General features: G+C 50.6%; 1 protein-coding gene across 2 annotated transcripts; it reads right to left on the bottom strand.

Annotated features, from left to right (window-relative positions):
• Positions 1 to 325: 325 nt before the first annotated feature.
• On the bottom strand, positions 326 to 15823 carry Rab35 (RAB35, member RAS oncogene family). 2 transcript variants are annotated; one of them, XM_047562481.1, is made up of 6 exons: positions 15623 to 15823; positions 10438 to 10488; positions 7649 to 7772; positions 3430 to 3554; positions 3227 to 3351; positions 326 to 1886 (listed from the first exon to the last, which is right to left on the bottom strand). In XM_047562481.1, the coding sequence occupies exons 1-6, from the start codon at positions 15672 to 15674 to the stop codon at positions 1758 to 1760; spliced, it is 606 nt and encodes a 201-aa protein (XP_047418437.1). In that variant the 5' UTR covers positions 15675 to 15823; the 3' UTR covers positions 326 to 1757. The 2 variants fall into 2 exon arrangements, with proteins under 2 accessions (XP_047418437.1, XP_047418438.1); XM_047562482.1 differs by lacking the exon at positions 3227 to 3351.
• Positions 15824 to 26435: the final 10612 nt, after the last annotated feature.

The following is a 26435-nucleotide window of genomic DNA, read 5'->3' as shown; positions in this document are numbered from 1 at the left end:
TGCCAGACGCCACTGAGGCGTCTACCCTGGGCTGGAAGCTTGGCCTCATCGCCCAATTTTGCAAGCACGGCCTCCTGGCTTCACCTGAGTGCTCAGAGCCAAAATGGCACGCCTCTGCCACAGGCTCCTGGTCAGCAGGACAGTCCTGAAGGCAGAGGCCCCACATCTGTGCCCAGCCACCCTGAACCAGATAGGGCGGCCTGCGGCACCGTCCACGGCCCCTGCTTCCATGACCCACAGCTCCAGGACCCCGGCCTGCAGCTCCAAAGCAAAGGCCCGTTACAGAACCCAGCCTTTTGACGGTTTGGACAAGTGGAGAGACAGGTGAGAAGAAACCCCCATTTTTTTATTGATTAAAAACCCATCCACAGTGTTAACACGGAAAATCTGCAGTGTGATCTGTGATGTGATTGTCCAATCAGGGCTCTGCCTGGAAATCGCCAAGGAAAGGAACGTTAATAAAACATTTCATGATGTTGAAATCAGTTCTTCCCAGGTTACGTGATCCTTTTAGGGGAAGGGGAATGATGTGTCCCACGGAAGGGGAGGGCAATGGTCAAATGCAGTCGCCCCTGGCTTTCTCCAGGGGACTCGGGTAGATGGCTGCCCCGGCCAGCCCCGCTACCATCCTTCCCATCTGCTAAGAGATCCTCCTACCGCCTTGGTACTATGATTATGTCAGTGATCCAAAGTTCCCTGTCCCAGTTCAGAGGTGTCCTTCTCATTATCCAGCAGCCCTGGTGCCCACCCCCTTCACCTACACCAGGGTGCCCCGGTGCTGTATCACAGACTACTGGCTCTTCCCAAGAAAGGGCCAGGGGCCCAGCCCCACAAGGACAGAAAGCCATTTGCTTTGCTTTTTTCTAAGAACACTGGACCCAAAGTGGGACAGCCACAACTTTTGCTGCTGTGCCAATCAAACCTCGGGGAAAGAAAATAATTGTGAGGAACTTGATTCATTTGATTTGGCTTCATAGTCTTTATCTGTTAAAATAATGCTCCTAGAGCCCCCTGAAAGCCCCGTCTCTGCACAAACTCACCCCTACCTTTCTGCTGGAACAGAAACATGTGGCTCTAAGAAGACGCAGCCCCCTGGGTTTGTACCAGAGGCATGGAGAAGGCAGGAGAAACCTGTCAGCCAGAGGGCAAGACCACCTGTCTGCCGAACCAAAGGCATGGGGCCAGCAGAGGGCAGGGTCTGCCTCAAGGCCAGGTTCCCCCCGCTCCCGGAGCAGTTGTGGGGGCAGGAGAACGGCTGGCACGGGCCCTGGAGAAGCCGACCGCCTGCGGAGTGAGCAACACGCAGCCCACTCCACCGGCCCAGGTCGGCCACAGACGCAGCTTGAATGAGATGCTGCCTCCACAGGAGCTGCTGTCGGTGAGGAGGGCTGGGGAGGGTCTGTTGCAACAGGTTGGCATTAAGGAGGCAAAAGCCAGAGCAGAACGAGGGTGTGCAGCTGGTTAAAGCAATATACACTATGTACAAATGGGTTAATCAGTCCGCTTGGCTGGAGCGTCCTCACCAGGTCCAGGCGCCTCGGCGGGGAGAGGGCACCAGTGGGAAGGGCAGGCTTGTCCAACGCCTTCTTGGCACTCGAGGGGGAAGGGGGGGAAGTGCCGATGGCGCCTCCCGATACAAAAACGTGGAGAGAATTCATTAAATAACGGCACGAAACTGAGACTGTCCCCCGAGGACCCCCGCAGGCCTCGGGCTGGGGAGGGACCGCAGTGCAGTCTCTGCAGTGGACTGTGGGGCATTAGCAGCAGCGTTTCTTTCGTTTACTGTTCTTCGTGAGCTTCACCACGTCGTTTTGTTGTTGCTGCTGCTGTTTCGCCAAGTTGTCTTTCTTTGCTCGGAGAACGAGCTCTGTGATGCAGTTGAACATCTGGAAAGACGACATGGCGGGACTAGCCCCGGACCTAGAGGAGAGGCACAGCGGCCTCCCCAGGCCCAGCATTCTGCTTCTGCTCGCGAATGGCTTTGCAGGTGTGTCCCCAAAACCCTTTCTAGGAGGAGGTGGTGAATTATTTAAAGGTCACCAAGGAACATTAAAGACCCACAGCTGTGTGGACTTGGGGACGTCAATCTCAGGGATCGCCACTGACAGGAGAACCCCTGTCCTCCGGATCTGGAATTTCCTGACAATACAGAGCTGTCCTGCCCTGTAGGGAGACGGAGGGGACCCACAGTCTGCCCACCCCATGCCACCTCAGTGCATGTGAGGCCTGGATGTCCTGCCTGGAAACTCCTGGACCACCCCACCTCATTCCAATGCCAGGGTCCCGTGAAGCTCCATCTACCAATCCACAGTCCTCCCCGCTCTGTCCAGAAAAGCAAGTAACAGCAACGTCAGGGGTGGGAGCAGAAGGCATGAGAAAGCCAAGCCAGCGTCTACTGAGCGCGTACTTCGTGCCAAGCACTCGACGTGACTTGCTTCACTCGATCCTCATACCTTGTAAGGCAGGGACTCACGTCCCCCTCAAGCTACAGATGAACAAATGAAATCCAGAGGGTGGGTCCAGGATTTGGGTCTGGGCCTGACTCTGAGGAGTCTGTTCCCCACTACTGTGTGGCCAGTGTCCCCACATGCAATGGGGAGCCCTGGACTTGGGGCATGACTACCCCAAGACTGGCAAGTGGAGCCAGGCTGGGCTTGTGGCAAAAGGCCTGGCTTTTCTCACAGAACTGCAACCGCTTTTCAGCAGGCGCACAAGAGTACAAGGGACGCTCCGGAGACCAAGGCTCCGTCGGTCTGCAGGGATGCGAACAGCCCCTGGAGCCACTCAGAGGAGCTGGCAGCAAGCAGCCTTTGCTCTGGAAGTCGCAGAAAAGGAACCATGTCCCCAGGGAAAGCCAGAGCAGAAAGAGCTGGCAGTGGAGGGGTGAGGAGAGGACTGAAGGGCCGAAGTGGATTGTGCAGGGCTTTGGTGGGTAGCAGACCTAAGTTTGCGCCTCTCAGTAGCTGAGTGACGTTCCTGAAGTGACGAACACCTGGAACCTCACTTTCCCCAATTAGAAATGTAGATGCGATCCCTACCTCAGAGGCCTGTGAGAACAAGCCACGACCTTCAAAGGGCCTGCACACAGTAGGCACTCAGTAAATGTTAGTCACTATAATGTTCTCCATTGCTCACTCAGATGCTGGATCAGCTGGGGACGAGGAGGAGGGCTGTGGAGGTCCAGCAGGGCCACCTGTCCCGCTCCCCAGGGTCTCGGGGGCCTCACCTCTTCCACGTTGACATTCTCCTTAGCACTGGTCTCAAACAACTGGATCCCCATCTGCCCGGCAAACTTGTAGGCATCTTCTGTCTCCACCACCTTCCGCTCGGGGTCGTCGTTCTTATTGCCCACTTCAAGGCAAAGCAGAGTTAGCCGGCCCGCAGGGCACCACCTCCTGCCACCCTGCATCCCACCGTCCCCAGCCTCACCTAATATTCGGCACACATCGTCACAGTTCTGGTTAATTTCATGAAGCCACCGCTTGACATTGACAAAGGACTCAGCACTGGTGACGTCGTAAACAACAATGACCCCATGAGTCCCTCGATAATACCTGTAAGGCCAGGGTGTATGTCAGGGCACCCACTTCCCCATGGCCACCTGCCCGCAGCAGGCCAGCAGCTGGGGAGGAGCAGTCGTTCCGACACCCAGCAGCTGGGCTCTGCACCCGGCCTTGGCCACCACGCCCAAGCCATGCCCGGCCAGCAAGAGGGCCTGCTTCAGCAGCACGGGCTCCTCACACCTGTCTGTCCCCAGGCACCGCAGAGGAGGGGTGCCGGCCTGAGGTGGCAGACCAGGTCTAAGGAGTCGCCCCAGGTGACGCAGTCTGCCACCAGCCGCACACTTCTATGTAGTTCTCCTTTTATTTTTAGAGTTGACAATTTTTGTATTTGACATCATGTTATCACTATCCCTGTTTAAACATTCAAAAAATTTTCCTTCCCCAAATCTGACTTAGTACGATGCCATTCCAAGAAGCTGCAGCATTAGTGAAGCCCCGGCATATCTGTGTCCCCTCCCTCAGGGGCAGGTGGCACTTCCCTTCCTGCCACTCTTGGCTCATCCACGCTGATGGCAGGGAGAGTGTGGGAGCTGTGTGGGCACCCAGGGTGCCCAGAAGAGGGGGCCAGCCACACCACCACCCAAATATGCAGACCCACGCCGGTTAGGTCTAGGAGGAAGGAGGGTGTCCAACGTTCCTCTCCAGACACCTGGCACCCAGCACTCCAAACCCAACATCCCATTCACCCCAGCTGTTCAGGGGACAGATGAAGAACATTAAATAGGAGGACAGGGCTTCACACTTCCCTGAAACCCTGGCAGCACCCCTGCCCCATCACTACGTAAACCCCAACAGCGTCCCTCTGCCCCTCTCCTCCCCGAAGCTGCAGAGATTTTCCATCACTGGGGGCTTCTTAGAACACCCAGGATGCAAACCCGAGGGACAGGCTGCCCGCCCCCCGACCTTCTGGCTGCACCTGGCTGGCCCTGAACACTTGCATGCTCCTGCAGCACATCTGGAAAGCAGCTGCGCCCGAGCCCTGGCTCTGAGGTGGCACAGGGTGCAGCAGACAGGCTGGTGGGCAGCAATCTGAGAAGCCTCCACATTCATGGCCAGACTGAGGACAAAGAGCAACCCTGGCTCCACCTTGCCACCACCTCAGCTTCCTCAGCTCTGAAACAGGGACACTAGTACTTAACGCCACCACAAGGGCTGCAAGGAGGACAGAGGGGACGCTGGGCGTCTTTAGTGTCTCCACGCAGTCTGGGGTCCCAGACAGAGGTGGCAGGAAACCAAGAGGCAGCACGCTGGGGCAGCCTGGAGTCTGCAAGCAAGAGGAGCTGCCACCACACTCAGGTCCATCTGTCTCCACCCCTCGGACATCCACGGAGAACTCCAGGAGGTCATTCCGTCCACTGCCTTGTTCCAGGGCCGCAGCGCCCCTTGGCTCTGGGGGAGCTTGACAATCCCAAGAACCAGTCCTGGCCCCCCAGCAGCTGCTGTGCCAGCTCAGCACACCAAGCAGCGTGGCGGACACTCCAGGGCGGTGTGGGAGTGCCTGCCGGGAACCATGAAGACAGGCGACTGTCCCCTGCCAGCAGAGGAAGTGCCAGCAGCAGAGTGCCTCTCAAACCTCCTCTGCTAAGACTGCTAAGATGCCAAGAAATGCCTCCAGCTTCGGCCCAGCACCAAGTCCCCTGCCGCTCCCTGGGAACCTCGCCTGCTCGGGGGCCCAGGGAAGGGGCTCAACCGAGAGCAGTCTCCAAAGGCGCTTGGGCTGGGGATCCAGTGCTCCTGGGCTTCCCGCATGGCAGGACCCTCATCCAGTCCCGCAGCAGACCTCCGCCCCAGCCACGCGCAGAGCCCAGCGCTCGGCACCATCCCTTTTTCATCTTTGCCACGACTTGGTCCCACAGGTGTCAGGGCAGCCAGTACCAGTGAGGACTCAGGCTGCGGGGAGTGAGCAGCCGGACGCCCTGGTCCCACCTGGTCCCCAGGTCTGACGCTAGGGCTTCTCGCCCTCTCTTCTCCCCGGCCCAGCCGCCTCTCAGGGGCAGCGACACGGAGGGGAAAGCTGGCTTTGTCAGCGGCTAACAGGATGCGATTTTGGTTTCTCTTTCATGCCCCAAGTCAAAAAGCCAGACCATCCCTCCCGACCGCTCCTTCCTTCTGTGTCAACCACCACAAGGCGCAAGTGTCCGTGGCCCCTGGGTGGGCTGTGCGTGCCTCCCACATCGAGGGACCAAGGAGTCCTAAATGAGGCTGACCTTCGTCACCCCCAGACAGGCAGGGTGGCGGCTCTCTCGAGCACCCTGGAAAAAACACACACTGCCCCGGGCAGCGGAGTAACTCCTCCGAAGTCTCCCCCGTGGAATGGAGGAGCGGTCGCCTTCTTCCCACCCACCGTCCTAGAAAGAGCTGACCACGTGGCAGGGGAGCGGCTGGAGCATCTGCTGCAGAAAGGGCCTCAGACGGCCAGGCCTGGCCCCGGCCGCAAGCATCTCCCAAGGCCACCCTGAAGCCCCCACTAAAGGAGGATCTCCACCGGGTCTGTGGGGCCACACGACCACGAACGAGGTGGAGGTCTGAGCTTTGGCATCAGATGGCCTCAGTTCTGATCCTGACCTGGCGACCGAGCCCCGTCACTTTGCCCTCTCCGCTGGGAGAAGCGAAACACGGGTGCTGGAGTCCTGGTCCAGCGTAAGGACGAGTGGGTCAGTGCCCAGGCCTGGCAGCTCTGGTGCCCTGCGAGGGGCTCCTGCGTGGCCTGCAGTCTCCAGGCAACCGAAGCTCTCAACAGCAACCCTGCCACCTAGTCTCCTCAAGTCCCCACTACACCTGGAGGACAGGCTGATCGCCCTCACTCAGGCAGCCCATCGGTGAGTCCCACGGACTGTGCCCAGCAGCCCCAGGAGTGGGAACCCCAGGGCTTGGGGCAGTCCCGGGCCATGGCTCGCGAGTGCTCAGCACAGGCTAACGATGACAGAGCCCTCCTGCCCCGCCGGAGCCGCTCTGCCCACACTCTGGCTGCCACTGTGCGGGTGCTTCACCTTCACAGCCCCCCGCCCTCAGAGGCTCCTGAGGGGCCCAGGATGGGCACCAGCCTGGCTCCATGCTGCTCCCACGCTGATGGGAGGGCAGGGTCTCTGGCTGGGGAACTTTGTCACAGGCTTTCCAATCCTCCCAGGGGAACTGCTCTGGGTCAGGCAGTCCCCCCACAGAAGAGCCAGGGCTCTGCCACCCCTGGGAGCAGACCACTGCTATAAAATGAGGACAACGGCAGCACCAAGCACAGAGAACTATGGGAGAATTCACTGAGGTGACCCACAAAAAGCCTAAAGCAGGGGATCTGGACCCAGGTCCCAGCATTCAAACAAATCCTAAAAATAAACCCTCTGGGAAACTGAAACCCAGAGAGTTTAGGCAACATGTCTGAAGACACACAGCAGAACAGAAATTTAAATTTCAAGCCATCTGCCTTCGAGCCCTGCTTTCAGGGAATCTGTTCCATCAACAACCCAAGTACCAAGAGCCCCTGCACAGGACTTGGAGTCAGCTAGGTTTTCTCCTGTTTGTAGCGGAGAACCACAAGGCACCATAGCAGCAAAGGAGGGCAATGCACTCGAGACCGACGTCCCGGTCAAAGCTTCGGGGGTAGAGGAAGAGGCTCCCACATACCCATGTTCTTCCAGGCCTCCCAAGAGAGCCATCTCCGAGGAGTCGGCCTGGTGATGGGAGCCCGCACAGAACGGACACCTGCCAAGAGGAACTGCCACTGACTCAGTGTTCACTTGGGCCGGGCACGTCACAACCACCTGGTAAGGCAAACACCAGTGCTGTTGCCACTCTGAGGGTAAAGCTGAGCGTCCAGGGGAGGGTGCGCAGCCACTGTCCTGCCGGACACCAGAGCCGGCCCGCCCACCCCGGCAGCAGCCACGGCACTTCCCTCGTCCTCTGACATCTTCAGGAAGGGGAAGGGCACAGCCAAACCCCACCCACTGAGGTCAGCGACCAGCTCACTTCCCAACAGTCTTGGGACCCACCCAGTGACATTTCTACCACGACCAGCACTGTCACTCAACTTTGTGCAAAAATGCAAGGTGTCTGAGGCGAGGGACGCAGGGGGGAGTGGGACAGGGACTCACGTGGAAGTGATAGTGCGGAAGCGCTCCTGCCCCGCTGTGTCCCAGATCTGCAGCTTCACTTTCTCCCCGTTGATCTCCACTGTCCGAATCTTGAAATCCACTCCGATGGTGGTGATGTAGCTGCCTGCACACACACGGACATCAGCCAGGTCGCGCAGACCCCTGGCCAGACCCTGCGCCTCGCCCTGCACAGGGCTGTCAGGTCCAGGCCCCAGGAACCCGAGTAGGAAGACATGGCCTGCCCCGAGGTGAGGCAGGATACAGAGAAGAAACTGAGCAAGGCAATTTCACAGTGATAACTGCTACAAAGGAAATAAAAACTAGGATGTGACTGGGTAAGAGGGACAGACTGTCCAAGTGGCTAGGGTGGGGACATGTCATCTATAACCTGAGAATGGGGCAGACCGATGATGCGCTCTGGGTTTTTCTTTTCTATTCTATTTTAAAAAGAATTTAATGATCCACAAAATTAACCTGCTAAAAGACCAACAGGACCCAACCCGCGCGCAGCTGAAAAGCACTGCACCAGGCAGAGGAGACAGCAGCGAACTAGCAACGGCACGGTGAGGCCAAGCCTGGGGTGGGAGGCAGGTGGAGGGGCCAAGGTCAGATCTCTGGGCCTTTGTGCCATTTTCGAGAACTTGGACTCTCTTTGTGTGCTGGGGAGGCACTGAGGGTTTTAACCAGGGGCATGAGCTGCATGCTAAACAGCTTTCTTGAGGCATCTGTGTGAAAGATGGATTTGAGTAGAATGGCCAGTGAGTTGGTGCAGTCCAGGCTCACAAAGGTGACCACCAAGAAGAGCACAGGTTCTCATTCCCTTTAGAGTGTCCCATGTCACCTACTGTAGGAAATGAGACACACAGATGACCAGGTGAAGCAAGGTAAAGGTCAAAGCCCAACCAGAATGCATTCAGAAACCAAGCCAGCACCTGGTGCTCCTCCACTGTTGGACAACCAAGGAGTACAGAGACCTCACACCATGAGGCTCTCCAAAACACCGGGCAGCTGAAGGAGTGAAAAAAAAATCAAAAACAAAAGAAAGAATACACAGAATGAGCAGCAAGAGGAAGAAAGCTAGAAACAGATTAGGAAGACCAGTGGTTCTCAACCAGGAATGATTTTAAGTCTGGAGATATTTTTGGTTATCACAACATTACTAGCAACTTACTGAGTAGATCTAGCCCAGGGATACTGCTTAAAATCCTTCAACACGCAGGACAGCCCCACAACACAGTCAAGGTGCCAAGTGTGAAGAGTTCCAAAGTGGAGAAACCTGCTGTAAACTCTGCTCGGGTGAGAGAGGGCCACCAAGAAACAGAGAAAAGAACCTGCCAAAGATGTGTACTAGCAGAATAAATTTGGCAGGTGCTGCCATGATGCCTCCAGCTAAAACCAATGAAAGCAAGCTACCTTTGGTCCACTCAGAAAGGAGAGAAACGCAGGAGAGTCACCCAAGAGCTGAAGGCTGATTTGATGTGGAGTCAGAGGGACTTTATGGAGGAAGAGGAATGTTTTCCAGCATAACTAGAGGTTGATCAGTAATTATCATCCCTGAACAGAAGATAATGGCAACCACAAATAGCTGGTGTGTACTGAGTGATTACTCTGTTCCAAGTACTGAGATGTGCACAATCTCAGGTGATCTACAACAATCTATAGCAGAAGGACAACTACAATTTCTACCTCACAGATGTAGGCTTAGTTACCACATCAGGGTAACACAGAGAGGCCAGCTTTTTCCAACACCCTAACATCAGCCGTGCTGCAGAGCCATTTCAGGGAGAAGAAGGGGACAAAATCCACTTCTCCACCAAGAGAGAGGCACTAGCCATATAAACACTTCCTAAGTGTCGCATGCCCTCCAACACAGCAGAAGCAATTCCCCACAAGATAATCACACTTCAGTTTCTTACTCAAGGCTGACCCCACCTGAAGCCCCTGTAGTGGTCATGATGTATTTAACGAACAACAACATGCTCAACCTTACCAGTGATCAGGGAAATACTAACTGAAGCACTGATCAGAGTTGACAAGGGATACTTTCAAACTCTTCAGTAGGACTATATATGAACTAGTCTCAGCTTCTTTGAAAGGCAAGTTGACAGTACCTAGGAAAACTATAAATGCACATCCTTGTGACCCAGTAATCCCACTTCTATGGAACTGCGTGTACAAGAATATACAGAGAACCCCAAGTAATGCAGCATCAATGAAAACAGAAGCAATCAGAAACCACACATGTAACAAGAGCACTAGTAATGAATGGTGGTGCATCCACACACAGCTCGGGGAACTTCAGAGGCAGTAAGAGCAACCAGGGAGGTCTACACATAGCAACATGGAAGCACATTTGGTAGACTGACAAGGTAAGGAATCAGAAAACAGTTGAAAGATACGCCCCCCAGGAACACAGGCTCCTGGAGCAGCAGGGGGCAAGAGCAGGGACAACTGGTAATCTTCACATTAGTAAGTCCTTCCTATTGGAAATCTTACTCAAGCATGTACTGCCAGTAAAATTTTTTAACTTAAAAAAAAAAAAAAAAAAGCTGAACACAAGAAGATGCTGTGCAGGGAAATGATGAGCAGTAAAGGAGCTTTCTTTTTTAACAAGATGGACTAAGGTGGAACACAGAGGCTTCTGACCTGAGCCTCCAGCCCTCCTCTTCCTTCCTCTGGCAACCAAAATGAGCAAGTTCCCCGCGTTAGGCAGAAGCAAGTGTGTTCTGGTGCCAGGGAAGGGGGTTTCAAAACCCAAACGTCCCACCAGCACCCAGGGGAAGACTCACCTGAGAAAGTGTTGTCTGCGAATCGTAACAGCAAGCTGCTCTTGCCCACACCTGCAGGAGAGACAGCGCCGATGAGCAGGCTGGGGCGCTCCTCCCTCCAGCCCGTCCTTCCTCGGGGGAGTTGCTGCCCGAGTCCCCATAAGGAGCTGGTGGTGCCAGCTGTCTCCTCAAGGCCGCTTCCCATCTCCCCAACCAGTCACACACCGCGAACATCTCTTCACTCTATCCTGACCTTCTCCTTCATCCTCCTGTAAGACAAGCTGCTCTTAAATCCCCTGGGGGAGATGACAGAGGGTCTCACACCCTCTGAGAGAGGACAGACACTGCAGGACAAAGGTCAACCAAATGAGACTGTCCCCCTAGTGCATCCAGAACGTGGTCCCTAGAAAACCACACACCATGTATGGGACTTCTGTTTTCAAGGAGCTTGAAACAAGGAGTTCTAGAACTGACAAGATCCCTTGAGACCATCAGGGCTATTCATCAGGTGGGGAAAACAAGACCCACGGCTGGAACCATGAGCCACCTTGCCCTGGCTGAATCACCACCAGCCAGGAGGATGGCGTGGAGGGCTCTGCAGGATACCTATCAGGCACCAGCGCCAAGTGCTCAGGCCACTGCACATACTGCAGCAGCTCCTGGTGGCTTGCTCCACAAGTAGGCAGAACCCTCATAAGCCTAGCTTCCCCTTATCGGCAAAACACAGTGGCTACGAGCTGTTAAGTGCCCCTGCCCTGTGAACTCCTGCCCCATCCCCAGCCCCTGTGACCCCTAAGTCCAACAAGGTGAGTCAACCTCAGAAGAAAAGAATTAACATGCACTGATTCTGCCTGCAGGGTGGACACTTCAATGCTCCCAAAGTCCCCTCAGAGGCTGTAGTTCCCAGAAGCTAAGCAGCTGACTAAGACGCCTCCACAGGAAGCAGCAGAGCAGAGATCCTAAAGCCAGGGCTCTACAGCGCCTCCTGATACCTACTGCTGGGGAAGTCTGCTAGCACCTGTCTCAGGAAGCAAAATAAAGTGGCCCCAGTGGGTTGCTACATCTCGCTCTTGTTAGATTTTTAATGGAAATGCCATCAAACTATGAGCTCTTGACCTAGGATCTCATAAACGCCATGCAACTACATGCAAATTTTGAGTATGTATGCCTATTTGTGGGAGAAGCCCAAGGCTTTAATCTGATTCTCAAAGAGGGCACGGTCTCCACCCACCCCCGCCCCCTAAGTAACCAAATCTGCAAACCACTGCTGCAGACTGAGCAGTTGCATTTCTCTTAACCTAACCCCTGACACCCTCCTAGGTCAGTCTTCTCTAAGGATCTCTTTTGGGGACTTCGAGTGAGTTATCCGGAGTTGTCCAGAAGAACTTGTTTCTCTGAGCACAACCAGGTCTGCCTTCCCAGACCTGGGCTGAGGCTCTCCTGAGCAGACAGGTGTGTGCCCACAGCACCTGCTGCTCAGCCCAGGGCCCGCAGTGCTCTTGCTCAGCACAACTTCCTCATTGCTCAGCCGTGAGGCTTCCTGCTAAGCCCAAGGAGAGCCCAGTTCTGGGCTGGGTCCTCACTGGTGCCTGCCTGACACCAACACCCTGCTGCCCCCTTGCTTTCTCCTGGAGTCTTCTGGGACCAGCTTACTCAGCTAAATGCTTGTGTCTGGGCCACTAGGTTGAGTTCCTCCAGTAGGCAGACCTGGCCTCACCCGCCCTGTGTATTCGGTGTATGAGTTGGGCCTGGCACTTAGTAGGCACCAACAAAACACTGCTTCATGAATTATGACTGGAAAATGCCAATCTCATCGACAGTTCTGCTGCCTAATGCTATTACTGCAGAATTAACAGGAGCCAAAGCAGCAGTTTTCAAACTTTTGGGGCAGCAGAATCTTTTTTAAAATTAAAATTTATCCAAATCCACATATCTACAAAAGACAAGCAGTTTGGTGCTCTCTGCAGTGACACAGCAGCATCCCCTGCATTTACCCCCAAGGTCCTCTACAGAGCAGCTGAAAACCATTAGGCTGCAGAAAGCCACCAGAGTCACCACATGGCCTGCTGCTTTGGACCCAACATCATCTCCAACACCGTTCTCCCTTTAAAAGGAACAGAAACCCACTGAGACACGCCATCTCCAGATATCCCAGGAAGAGGCTTCCTTGAGAAAACACAGGGCCACCACTCACCCGACAGCACTTGCCTCAGGAGACACAGAGGGTACCAATCTGCTTTTGCCACGGCCTAAGATTCCGTATGGCCACCTCCAGCAAGAAACCTCTGAATCCGATCATCCCCTACCCTGCAGGAAGCACAGGCCCCAGCAGCATTCAATGCCTCCCGGCAGCCAGGAGACACCACACTCAACTGTCACAGCACTCGCCTGCATTCTGCCTCTGGTCCTTCTCATGCACAAAAGTCCTCACCTTGGCCCTGCTCCTCCCCTGGGCTTCTGACCCCTCAGTCCTCTTTGCTTCAATTCCAACCTGTTGCAGACCCTTAGACCTTCAGGTGGTCTCAACTGTAGTCATGTCAGCCAACTACTTCATTGTACAGCCTCAGACAAGTCACATCGCATCTCTGACACATCGCCTCAGTTTACTCACCTGTAAAGTGAAGGGTTTTAACTAGGTCTCTGAAAGCCACTCCAGCCTCCAGGTTCTAGAATGAGGGTAAGTGACCCAACGGATGCAGATGAAATGTGGTTACAAATCTGATCCAATGTCACCAGAATATAAAGAGGAAGTGTAGAATCACAGGCATAAAGAAGAGATGCAAAAGCTGAGGGAATACATTCCAGAAGCATGTACAATGTGGCAGAGTGGGAAGAAGAACTCTAGATTTATAAAGAAAGAAACTAACATTCATTGAGGGCCTACAGTTTGCCAGTCCAACACCAGATGCTCTTACCCATATTAGCAGGGATGTGCATTAATTCCCGGCTTTGCCTCTGATAAGCTGTGTGATTTTGGGCAAGCCAGTCACCTCCTCTGAGCCTTAGTTTCCTTATTTGACAAGCCATACAGGCAATGGTGAGAATCAAATGAGAAAGTGTCCGTGAAATCAATTGATATGCCTTAAGAGGCACACACACAAGGAGCCCAGTGCAGGGTAGCGATGATGTCAGGCTCCCGGCTCAGCTGCAAAGCTTAGTTTGAACTCCCATGGCTACCATCTCCCAGTCTCACAAGTGTTCAACCTGGAGACTCAGCTCACTGTCAGGAGAAATCAAACAGCAAAGCATCTCGCTCCTCTCCACAAGCCAGGCCTACATGCTCAGACTAAACTAGGAGCCAGATCACATAAATCTTGACCCCATGAGTCTTCTCCCACACCTGACTTCTGAGAGGAAAATCAATACACCAGGCAAAATGCACTGTGAGAAAGCAGGTCGAAAGCATCCCCTGGGTTTTTTGGGGTAGAAAAGCCAGCAAGTTGCATCTTCTTGACTTTAGGCCTTTGATCTTGGGAATCAACACACAAGCTGAAGATGTCTTGCGGTGGGTAAAGACCTTTGACCAGGATAGGCTAACTTTAATTCCAAAAGAAGAAAAACCACCTTGGGGCCAGTTGCTCAGAACCAAGGCCAGAGCAGAAAGTAAATCCTATAAAGGCATAAGCCTCAGGACCCCAAGGAGTGCCAAAGGCCATGTCAAAGTACAAGACTACGCAGCTTGTCTAGTTATTTCATTCAAACCACAACCCATCAGTCCTCCACCTTTCTAACTCCATCCCCAACTACAGCAACCCCTCCATCTTATTGGTTAGCCCCTAACTCTTCTCCTTACATCTCCCCTCCATCAGCAACCAGAGAAACCCCAGCCATCTTCCACCTGATCCAAACCACCAACCACATCCCAAACCCACTGCACAAATGAGACCAAAAAACTATCCACTTCTATGACCCATCTATGACACTGCACCTAACACCCCTACACTCTGGATCTTAAAAGGGATTTGGTTCTCTCTCCCTTAGCAATCCATGGGCTCTACCGCCAACCTGGCCTTTGCCTCCAGTTGTCACATGACCTGCTTCCCCACATTGAACTCAAGTCTGGTCTATAAACTTCACTGCTCCCAAGACTCCTTCCTGGACATCATATAAACCCAGCACCTCAGCTATACTCCCATAAACCTTCTGGGGCCTGCCTTCCTGACTTCTTGGTCACCCTATAAACCTGCTCAGCTGCCACACTCCAAACACTTCAAAACCCCTTCACCCTTGCCAGAAACTAGTCTATCTTTCCTACAGACCCTCAGTATTCATTCATTCAACAAATATGTATTAAGGACTTACTGGCTGCCAGGCACTGTTCTAGGAACTGGAGATGGAGCAGCCATCTAAGCTAGGAGGACTCAAGGAGTGTGTATGTGGTCCACATTTATAATACTGGCTAAAGCCCCCAGTTTTCTGGTATATTGTAGAAGTGCCAAGCACTGTTCAGAACACTACATGTGTAAGTACTAAGTGCCAAGCACTGTTCAGAACACTACATGTGCACTCTCTCACTGAACACTCACATCAGCCTTGGAGCAGATTTACTATGATTTCATTTTACAGATAAGGAAACTGAACCATGCAGAGGCGCTTCACCTGCCTTATCATTTAAACCTCACAGCCATCCCATGAGGCAGGTTCTGGGACTATCCCCATTTTACAGAGGCGTGACTCTTACAGAAGATACGGGTGATGATAACAACAATAGCTAACATTTACTTAGAACTTATTTTACGCCAGAACCGGCGCTAAGCACTTTCCCCACTTTATCTCACTGAATACTCACTCACACCACCCAGCGAGGTAAGTCCCCACTTCTCAGATGCAGGAACTGAGGATCAGAAAGGTGAAGCAACTTGCCCAAGGTCACAGAGTGAAGAAGCTGGTAATCCCAGGACTCGAACCCAGGTCTCTCCAACTCCAGAAAATACGCGACTTGACCAAGGTCACACGTGAGGCAGGAGCAGGCGCCGGGAGTGAACCCCGCGCGCTCGGCCCCTCCGCTCAGCAGCCCAGCGACCTGACTCTGCTCCGCGCGGCCCGGAGCCCCTCGGCGCGCCCCTGGGGCCCGCGGCCGCCGGGGAGCCCCGCCCGCCCGCCCCGCGCGGGCCGGCACCTCCCCGCCCGCCTGCCCGCCCGCCTGAGGCCCCCGCGGGCCGCGCCCGGCAGGGCCCGCGCCGCCTCCGGCCGCTGCGGCCCTCACCGCTGTCGCCGATGATGAGCAGCTTGAAGAGGTGGTCGTAGTCCCGGGCCATGGCGGGCGGGGGCGGTGCGCGCGGGCGGGCGGGGTCGGTACTGGCCTCGCGATCCGCAGCTCCCTCCGGGCTGCTCCGGCAGCGGCGGATCCACTTCCCGAACAAACAGCCGGAACTGACAGAAACACCTCCCTTCGCTCCCCCTCCTCCTCCTCCTCCTCTTCAGCAGCCGCCGCCGGTGCCACCGCCTCCCTTCTTCCCGCCCCGCCCCGCCACTGCGCAGGCGCAGGGCCTGGCACCGCCTCTGCGCAGCCGCAGCCCCGGCCGGCCGCGCCCTCGTCGCGCACGCGCACCGCGCACGCGCCCTGGCAAAGTCCGGGCGGGCGCGGGTCCGCCTTTCTCGCGTTTCCCCGACGAACGTCGCTCCCGGGACTCGCGGTCCCAAGGGCTTGCGGGACAGGGTCACGGTCCAGCTCTAACTGACAGAATCCGAGGGTGCCAGAGAGCCTAGGACGTGGCCGTTCTCGCTCCTTCATCCTCAGGACCGCACGCGCTGCGGGGAGGAAGTGACAGGCGCGCAGCTGCCGGGGGCGGGCTCTCGCCGAGCTCCTGGTTTCTCTGGTCCCGGGACTTGAATGGTGAAGGCAGACTCGTGTGGCTTGGAAGGCCCGGGCACTCCGCCCCTTGCTGCGTCGACGCCGCCTCCGCGGTGCTGGCTCGGGACCCCCAGGGTCTCAGGCCTGCGGACCCGCCACCGAGGGTGGCAGGTGGCTGCCGAGTTAAACAGACAGGAATAACCTGGCGACACGTAGCTTCTAGAAGTGAGGCCTGAGGTCAGCGAGGGTCAAAATCACACCCCAGCTCGGGGACCCTTGGAGCCTGAGTGTCCCTTTGGTAAAATGGGCAGAGTAGTTCCAGAATCGGAATCCGTCCAGCTCGAAGCTGAGCCAGGGAAATGAGTGACCAAGACGCACTCCAGACACTCAAAGTGGCCGCTCCCTCGGCTTGGATTTCACACCACCTACAGATGCTCATCTCGACATCTTGTGGTTAGAGGGGCCCGGGCAGCTGGAAGTTGAGCCCCAGGTTTTTCCATTTCTACAGTGAGTGCTCACCTGTTCTACCCCTTAGAGTTGAAATCGGGGTGTTACCACTACCATCCTCACTGCAGAACTAGGAAGATGCTGGTTTCCTTATCACCTGTTTCTTATAACTCCCTCCCTTTCCAAACATCTGCTGAATATTTCTACTCGTTTTATCAATCTTTGATTTCTTTGACTTAATAAAAAGCAGTGCTCCTGATTTTCAAAAAATGCACAGAAACTTACTGAAAAGTTCAAGTGTTTCCTTCCGAACCACTTCTCTCAGACAGTCCCTGTTAAGTTTCTTGGATACCTTAAAATTCTTAACAAATAGTAAATGTAAAAAGCCCTGTGAATTTCCTATGCTTAGACACATATGTATGTATCTTGCTTTTTCTTTGTAGCAATATATATATCATTTCACAGCTGCACAGCATGGTACCTCACCCAGAGGTTAACCATACTGTCACTTTACCGCTCTGCTGATAATAAGGTATTCATGTAATTCATTATTTTTATTGTTATAAACAATGTTGCAGGCAAGATCCTTGAACAGCACATGCATTGTCTGACTCAAGCCTTTTTTTTTTTTTTTTTTTTTTTTTTTGGTAGCACTGGGGATCAAACCTAGGGTCACTCTACCAACCCTTTTATTTTGAAACAGGGTCTTGCTAAGTTGCCCAGGATGACCTTGAACTTGTGATCCTCCTACCTCAGACTTCCTACTTGCTGGGATTATAGACATGCACAACCATGCCTGACCTGATCCAAGTCTTGAGTTTTTCCAGGAGCAAAGATGTTGTCAGAGGACCATGGACTTGGGATCTGAAGGTACTGACTGGGGAGAGAAGCTGCTCATGTGCTCTTGGTTAAAAAAAAAAAAAAAAAAAAAAAAAAAAATCCTTTATCTGGAAAAGTTAATGCCATCCCCTTGAACCAGCAGTTTTAGTAGGAGAAGCTTCAGTGTGGCCCTCGGACAATCACACCATCCCTGACTAGTCTGTGAGGCAATAGGTTAGTCCACATCATCTTCACAACCTGCTCTGAGGTCAGAAGCTCTTTGCTTTCAATGCCAAGTTTGAAATCCTGATTGTATCCCTGAAAAGTTTTTGAACAAGATATCCCATTATCTTAGAGCTCCAGTTTCCTCACAGAAAACTATAGTTGTAAGGTTATGTTTATAAGTGACCCGGCACACAGAGGCCTGTGAAAAACAGTAGCTAACATTAATCAAGGTCATTTCACACTGACTCATTGATACTTTCAGCCATTTCCTATTATAGACACTCACACACATTTCCAAGTCAGCTTCCTGATATTAGGGCTACGGGATACTTTGCAGGGAGGTAAAGCAGAATTGGCCATTATGAAGACAAGTTTCCTGACTTTGCCTGGATGTGTCATCTGGAATGCTATCAGCATTAATTCCTCCATTCACACAGTGACTATTTAATGAGTGCTTACTACTGTATCCTACAGATTGTACAGCATGTAAGAACAGATCCATTTCCCTCCGAGAGCTTACGGTCTCATCAGAGTTAAGACATACTCAGAATTAAAAATACATGATAGTGTCCTTTGCTGAGAAGTTTTTTAGTTTGAATCCATCCCATTTGTTGATTCTTAATTTTACTTCTTGCACTTTTAGGAGTCTTATTAAGGAAGTCAGATCCTAAACTGACATGAATAAAATTTGGGCCTACTTTTTCTTCTATTAGGTACAGGGTCTTTGTTCTAGTGCCTAAGCCTTTGATCCACTTTGAATTGATTTTTGTGCAGGGTGAGAGATAGAGGTTTAATTTCATCTTGCTACATATGGATTTCCAGTTTTCCCAGCACCATTTGTTGAAAAGGCTGTCTTTTCTCCAGTGTATGTTTTGGCACCTTTGCCTAGAAGAGAGAGCATACAGAATGGGAGAAAATCTTTACACATGCACCTCAGATAGAGCACTAATCTCCAGGATATATAAAGAACTCAAAAAACTTAACACCAAAAAAAAAAAAAAAAAAAAAAAAAAAACCCAATCAATAAATGGGCTAAGAAACTGAACAAACACTTCACAGAAGAAATATTAATCAACAAACATGAAAAAATGTTCATCATCTTTAGCAATTAGAGAAACACAACCCAAAACTAAGATTTCATCTCACTCCAGTCAGAATGACAATTATCAAGAACACAAGCAATAATAAGTGTTGGCGAGGATGTGGGGAGAAAGGCACACTCATACATTGCTGGTGGGAATGCAAATTGGTGCTACCCCTGTGGAAAGCAGTATGGAGATTCCTCAGAAAACTTGGAATGGAACCACCATTTGACTCAACTATCCCACTCCTTGGTTTATACCCAAAGGACTTAAAATCAGCATAGTACAGTGATGCAGCCACATCAATGTTTATAGCAGTTCAATTCACAGTAACTAAACTATGGAACCAACATGGATGCCCTTCAATAGATACATGGATAAAGAAAATGTGGTACATATACACAGTGGAATATTACTCAGCCTTAAAGAAGAATGAAATTATGGCATTTGCAGGCAAATGGATGGAGCTGGAGATATCATGCTAAGCAAAATAAGCTATATCCAAAAAACCAAATGCTAAATGTTTTCTCTGATAAGTGAAAGCTGATCCATAATGCGGGGGGGGGGTGTAGGAAAGAATAAAGAAACTTTGGATTGTGCAGAGGAGAATGAGGGAGAGGGAAGGGAGTGTGGGAATGGGAAGAACATTATTACCCTGTACACATGTATGATTTCACTACCACTGTGACTCTGCACCATGTCCAGTCAGGGGAATGAGAAGTCGGGCTCCATTTGTGTACAATGTATACCTAATTAGAACAAATTTAAAATTTAAATAAACATGTTAATATAGTAGGTAGAATAGTTGTGAAATAAGCCTTCACAGCAGGAAAGCTATCACTGTTAACTGGAATGATGGGGTAGATTTCCACCTTGAAGGTTTCATGACACTGGAATATGAGAGTGCTCTGAATGTCAGGAGTACTTAGACAGCTACTGTCATAGCCCATAAGAATCACCGATTTTGACTTGGAGGGGGAATTCCCTAGGCAGGGAAATGTGCCTGCCGGGCATCCCAAAATGAACCTGGGCATTTTCCTCTAGAAACATTGTTTTATATTTATTTAAGCTACTGTTCAGCTCTTTGTTACAGTCTCTATGAATATATATGATGTATCTACACACATATACTGTATATATATGGGCATCATAAACGGTGACCTGATTCATTGATCCGTGTGTGGCATGGATGGGAAAGTTTTCCCACTGTTCTGAACAGTCAACCTAGAGATGATTTTGCAACAATGCCACTTTTATATATTAGAAATGACAAGGGGGCTGGGGAGATAGCTCAGTAGGTAGAGTGCTTGCCTTGTAAGCACAAGGCCCTGGGTTCGATCCCCAGCACGCACCCCCCCAAAATAAATAAATAAATAAATGACAAGGGGCAAGGGGGAGGCACTGGAAGTTTTGAGCAGTAGAGCAATATCAGAATATTATTTTAGCTAAGTAATGTGGCACACACATGTAGGATGGATTTCAGCTGCAGAGTCTTAAAAGTTATTGCTGAAGCCAAGGTGGAGGTCACAGCAGGAAGGGGCAAATGCAAAGGACAATATACAAATAATAGCAACCAAAGCAGCTTTTTTTTTTTTTTTTTTTTTTTTTTTTGGTACTGGAAACTGAACCCAGAGCACTTTATCACCGAGCTACACCCCCAGTTCTATATATTTATTTATTTACGTGCCTGGCATTGAACCCAGGGGCACTTTACCCCTGAGCCACATCCCCAGTTCTTTTTTATTTTTTATTTTGAGACATAGTCTCACTAAGTTACTTAGGTCCTCACTAAATTGCTGAAGCTGGCCTTGACCTTGCAATCCTCCTGCCTCAGCCTCCCAATTTGTAGTAATGAACCACACCTGGCAAAAGCAGCTTTAAAAAAAATGATTTACCTGGAACTTGATTCATTCATTGAATCAATAAACACATGCTTATTAGGTGCCAGGCATGTGCTGAGGATATAACATGATAAAACATGAACAAAACCAAGCCCCTGTCCTCACAGAGCTTACAGTATAGTGAGGGGAGACAAGTCATTCATTTTTCAACAAATATGTAAGGGTCTGCTGCTCTATGCCCAGCACTTATCTGGAAAATGGAGATTCAACAGGAAGCAAAATTCAAAACTCCCTGCTTTTAGGGCGCTTCCATTGTGGTACAGAACATAGGCAACAGATGTGCTAAAGCGAAAAATAAAGCGAGAGTAAAGGGAGCAGGAAGTATGCAGAAGTGCACAGGAACAGCGAAGCCAGCGAGCCGGCAGGTCTCTGCCTCCCTTCAAGAAGTTCTGGTAGTGAATGAACAGAGAGGTTGATGGGGAGCAGTGGAGCGGACTGAAGAAAAGAGCAGCAGCCAGCGAGCAGCAGGGATGGGAAATTTGGGCTAAGATGGGCTAAGGACACCTCAAAGAGCTGGGAAATGAGGTGTCGCCAGTGGGGAAGGCGAGGGGGACCTCGAGCCAAGACCTCGTAGACCAGAGCAGTGCCCGAGGGCAGCAGCAGCAGGGACAAAGCTGGGTGCCGCTGAGGTGTGGGGAGCCTGGCTACCCAGATTTCAGACAGGTCAGCACCATGGATTCTCAATTTGCTAAGTGCCAAGGACACATGCTGCAACCGTGCAAGAGGCAGAAGTGGGGAGCACATCCATTCAAAGACAGGGACCCTGAATGCCAGTGGGGGCATTATTCAACTTGCTGGTTCAAGAGGAAATTACATCTGGTCTTTCTCTTTGATGGAAGTGGAAATTAGCCATTTCTCCTTCACCTGCTAGCCATTTCCAGATTTCTGGCAGTGAGCCTGCCCTGACCTTATGTGGCCCCCAATGACACAATAAATTCTGTGATTGCAGGGACCACATCTTACTCATCTCCGTATCCTTTGGGGACCCAGTCCAGAGCCAGTGCTTGGTATCTGTTGAATTAAAGTGAGACCACATGGTAAGAGTTGGGAGGAATCTCAAAAATAATCTAGTAGAACCCTCTGGAGTTTGCTTTCTGTGGAGTGTGGGTCAAACTGGGCGTCTAATCCAAAATCAACCTCCCCCTTCCCTGACCTCCAAACCATTCAAAAGGATTTTCCCCCTTCATTTCTTGGATTAAGTTAGTGGTTTTTCCAAAGGTGGTCTGGGGAACCTCAGAGCTTCCCACGACCCTTTCAAAGGATCTGTAAAGTGAAAACATTTTCATAACACCAAGATTTTTTTGCCTTTTCACTCTCATTTGCTTATGAATGTAGGGTTTTTCCAGAGTTTATAGGACACATGGTACTGTAACAAATTGAATATAGAAGTAGATATGAGAATCCAGACATGAAAGATTTGCAAAAATGCCAAACAATGCCTCCTCATTAACATGTTTTTTGTCTTGGAAAACATATGTATGGCTATTTATTGCTAACATACAGTGGTTATTTTTTATTTGAAATTTTTTTTTCATACACATATACAGGATAATAATGTCTGTCTCATTCTACCATCCTTCCCATCCTGCCGTCCCACCCCTCCCCTCTGCATGATCCAAATTTCCTTCATTCTTTCCTACTCACCCCTCACTATGGATCAGCATCCACTTATCAGAGAAAACTTTTGGCCTTTGGTTCTTTGGGATTGGCTTATTTCACTTAGCACGATATTCTCTAGTTCTATCCATTTACCTGCAAATGCCCTAATTTCATTCTTCTTTAAGACTGAGTAATATTCCATGGTGTTATGTACCACATTTTCTTTATCCATTCATCTGTTGAAGGGCATCTATGTAGTTCCATAGTTTAGTTATTGTGAATCGAGCTGCATTGATGCAACTGCATCAACAGTGGTTGTTTTTGTGTGTGTGGTGTTGGGGATTGAACTTAGGGACTTGTGAATGTGAGGCAAGCACTCTACCAACTGAGCTATACCCCCAGCCCAACAGTGGTTATTTTTTAATGAATACTTTGGTTGTGATTTCTAAGCTGGCAAATGTCAACAGGTAAGATGTATATAAGCAAGAACTCTCTGGGGTCTTCAATAATTTCTAAAAGTATGAAGCGGTCCTGAGGCACAAATGTTTGAGAAAGGCTGGATTAGACACTGCAGAACTCCAGCCTCCCACCTCTTTTGCGGGGGAACCTAAGTGTTAAGGACTGTCCACAGCTCTCTCTCATAGCAGTGGCGTAGTTCTGAGGGACTTCTGATGCATAATTGTCCGTGACCAGTCTGCCTTCTCACTAGAGAAGCTATCTCAGAAAAGCCCCAGAAGGGACCCAGGGCCTTCCATTCAGGTACAGAAAGGCCCATCCAGAAATCCCAGCTTTTCATTTCCTAAGCATTGTTAACGCCACTTGCCTCCCCCAGGCAGGCCAGGAAGCAAGGAACCCTCCTAACAGAACCAGGGGAGAGCTCAGAACCACCCAGTGAAGGAATCAGGCTCTGCCTCTCCTGAAAAGTGAAACCCAGTCACTTTGCAGAGCCACATGCCAAAAACCTGACTAGTTTCTTTTGTCAAATTCACCTTCCAAGTTATTTTTTATAGAATGGCCTGGGGCTTGATGACCAGAGAATCAAGAAATATGGGTTTTTTCCCAGTCCTGCTGCCAAGTGGCTGTAAGACCTTAGAGAGACTCCTTCCTGTCTCAACTTTACTCTTCCTAAAGTAAGGATGGCAATTATGTGGGAAAGGCCCGTGATAGCCAAGCCTTCCTACCCATGCACACTGCCTACCCTTCAATTTGCTGATACACCTCCCACTGGGCATTTCCTTTTTAAAGCTTTTGTTTATTTTTGGTTGTAGATGGACAAAATACCTTTATTTTTTATTTATTTTTATATGGTGCTGAGGATCAAACCCAGTGCCTCACATGTATGAGGCAAATGCGCCACCACAGAGCTACAACCCCAGCCCCCACTCGGCATTTTGGATAGTCAAGTCATCATTAGGCTGGGTGTGGTGGCTGAAGCAGGAGGATCACAAGTTCAAAGCTGGCCTCAGCAATTTAGTGAGGCCCTTTAGCAACAGTGAGACCCTGTTTCTAAATAAAATAATTTTAAAAAGGGCTGGGGATGTGGCTCCGTAGTAAAGCACTCCTGCATTCAATCCCTGATATCAGAAAAAGGTCATGATTATATCATTAGTCTTCCAAAGAAATCAGATTTCGTTAGCAACTTTTTAAACTATGGGTTCAAGAAGTTGATGATAATCTGGGTCCAGCATGGAATTCACAGATGTGACAAAGCTGTACTACAATACCTCTTATGGGGTAATGGGCACATTTTACTCACACCATCCATGTATGAGGAACTTCCTGTGTGCCTGGCTTTGTGTAGAATGGACTGTCATTCAATCCAGACAACAACCCTGTGAAACTGTACGATCACCATAAAGATGCGGCAACATGCTGAGAGACCAAGGAACGTGCCCCAGGTCACATTGCTTAATATTAAGAAGTAAAGGTTCAGCTCTGACTTCAAAGTCCCTGTGATTGCAGTACGCCAGAGCTTTAAAGCAATACAGTATCTACGTTTCCTTTCAAATACTTTAGAGTCTAGACCTTCATGTTAGACTGGCTCTTCTTTGTCCTTATTGTTCTAATTCTGAAAGACATGAAGCAATTTAAGATATATCCACAGGCTGGGGTTGTGGCTCAGTGGTAGAGCACTTGCCTGGCATGTGTGAGGCACTGGGTTCGATCCTTAGCACCATATATAAATAAATAAATAAAATAAAGGTATTGTGTCCATCTACAACTAAAAAAATATTTTAAAAAATGATGTCTATACGGAATCATACTTAGAAAACATTTCTCTATTCTTCCCCAGTGCCCCACTTCTTGTGAATTAGTGCATTCCTAATTACCAATGTTCAAAATCTGTCCATAAAATAGTGACTCCAAATCCCTGCATCCAAAGCCGTCAACCCTGCAGCTTCCCCGTTCCTCTCCCAGACCCTCTAGCGTTGCAGTGTGGATGGAGAGAACTGTAGGTCTGGTTCCTAGAAGGGGTATCTGAACCACGTCACACTAGCCTACACTTCAGAGTCATCTTACTGTTCCTGATCCCAAAGGCTCCGAGTTAAAGGGTGTGAATGCTGTTTAGACGGTTTTCTCTGCTTAGAAAGGGTAAGCTATTGTCACTGACTTTCAGACACAGGGAAGAGAAAGATGGGACAAGTCTCCCCTTTAGAGAATCACTGAAAGTCTTTGACAATAAACTGTCTTCTCTAGAGAATCTCCCAGCCATTGTCCCGTAAGTGGGGTGAGGTACTGCTCCCTGCCCAGCAGCTGGGTAGGCCTGGGGTGGATGGACCCCTGGGCCAGTCTTCTGCAGCTGGCATAGCCCTTTACCCAGGGTGCTGTACATATATTTTCATTTCCTGTGACAGCCCTTTACCCAGGGTGCTGTACATATATTTTCATTTCCTGTGAGTTTGAAAGGTCTAGAGGACTTGCTGTAAAGAACTAAAAATGCTGAAGTCTAACCAGCACAGGAGAGGGAAGAGAAAGGCTAAAAGCAAGCTCTGGGGACAGACTGCCATTTTGGGGTCACATGATCCTGGGTCAATGACCTCTGTGCCTCAATTTCCTTCTCTGGAAAACAATAACAAAGAACCTACTTCATAGGACATTTGAGAGGATTAAATGAAATGATGTTGAATGTTACCTGTTACAAGTACCAATAATGCCTAGAAGATAACTGAGAACAATAGATTTTTAGAGCTTCTATTCTAAATTCCTCATTTTACAGATGAGAAAACTGGCCCAGAAAGGTTAGATGACTTGCCCAAAGCTAAAGATCTCTACCAACCACCAGGACAAATAGCTTCTGCTTCTCCACTTCTTCCAGGGCTGACTGAGCTGCCGTTTCCAGGACTGCTATGACTCCAGACTGAAAGGACCCTTTTGCCTGTTCCACTGTTGTCCTGTGACAGTCCTTTGCCGCTCACCTCCGAGGAGCTCCCAACCTCCTTCCAGACTCAGAGAATGCACCTCGGCATGCTCCAGGAGCCTTTGAGTCACCGCCGTCTGTGAATCAACCTCCAGCCATCTATTCTGAACACAGAGATCTCATCCTCCTCCACTTTCTGGAACTGGAAGCTGGTGTTTTTCCTTTGGATTTTGCTTAATGAATGTCTTCCACCTCTAAGCATGTCATGTTGCCCTCCAGTTGCAGACTGGGGACTGAAAGCCAGAGGCAGATGTAAGCACCTCACCTAAGACCCTGGAGGAAACACTGAAGACTATCTTTGGGGCTCAGCAAAGGCTTCCCAGCCATGCCCTCTTATAAGGGAAACTTCCTGCTCCTCACTAGTTGCCTGGGAGAGGTGAACACACATGCAGACAGCTTGCTGGATACAAGCCCTAGGCAGCTGGGAGGACACTGATGACCATCTGAATCCCAAAAGCAGGGAACAGTAACCATGGATACCAAAAGCTGAAACCATTGGCTGTTTGGCTGTGGGGACCAACTCAGCTGACCTCTCAAGGTCCCTTCCAGCCCCAGTTGGGATTCTACAATTACCCGAGCCAGCTGAGACCAGGTCTGCTGCAAAACAATAGGAAGTCCTGTGACATAAGGCTCAGGCATAGAAGGCAAGGATTTCATCAGAAGCATCTTGGAGGTCACCTTGTCTTATTCACCAAAAGTGTTGAGTCACTTTCTACCTCTGCTGCATTATTAAT

Source organism: Sciurus carolinensis, chromosome 8 (genome assembly GCF_902686445.1).
Source record: "Sciurus carolinensis chromosome 8, mSciCar1.2, whole genome shotgun sequence".
Lineage (NCBI taxonomy): Eukaryota > Metazoa > Chordata > Mammalia > Rodentia > Sciuridae > Sciurus > Sciurus carolinensis.
The sequence above is the reverse complement of the archived record's forward strand: the minus strand, read 5'-3'. Positions and strand labels throughout refer to the sequence as shown.

Excerpts from the sequence above, each read along its gene's own strand:
- Rab35 (XM_047562481.1), bottom strand. The coding sequence starts at position 15,674 with ATGGCCCGGGACTACGACCACCTCTTCAAGCTGCTCATCATCGGCGAC. Across the intron at positions 3,555-7,648 it reads TTCCGCACTATCACTTCCAC|GTATTATCGAGGGACTCATG; the intron begins GTGAGTCCCTGT and ends CTGGCCTTACAG. Across the intron at positions 3,352-3,429 it reads CGATGTGTGCCGAATATTAG|TGGGCAATAAGAACGACGAC; the intron begins GTGAGGCTGGGG and ends TTTGCCTTGAAG.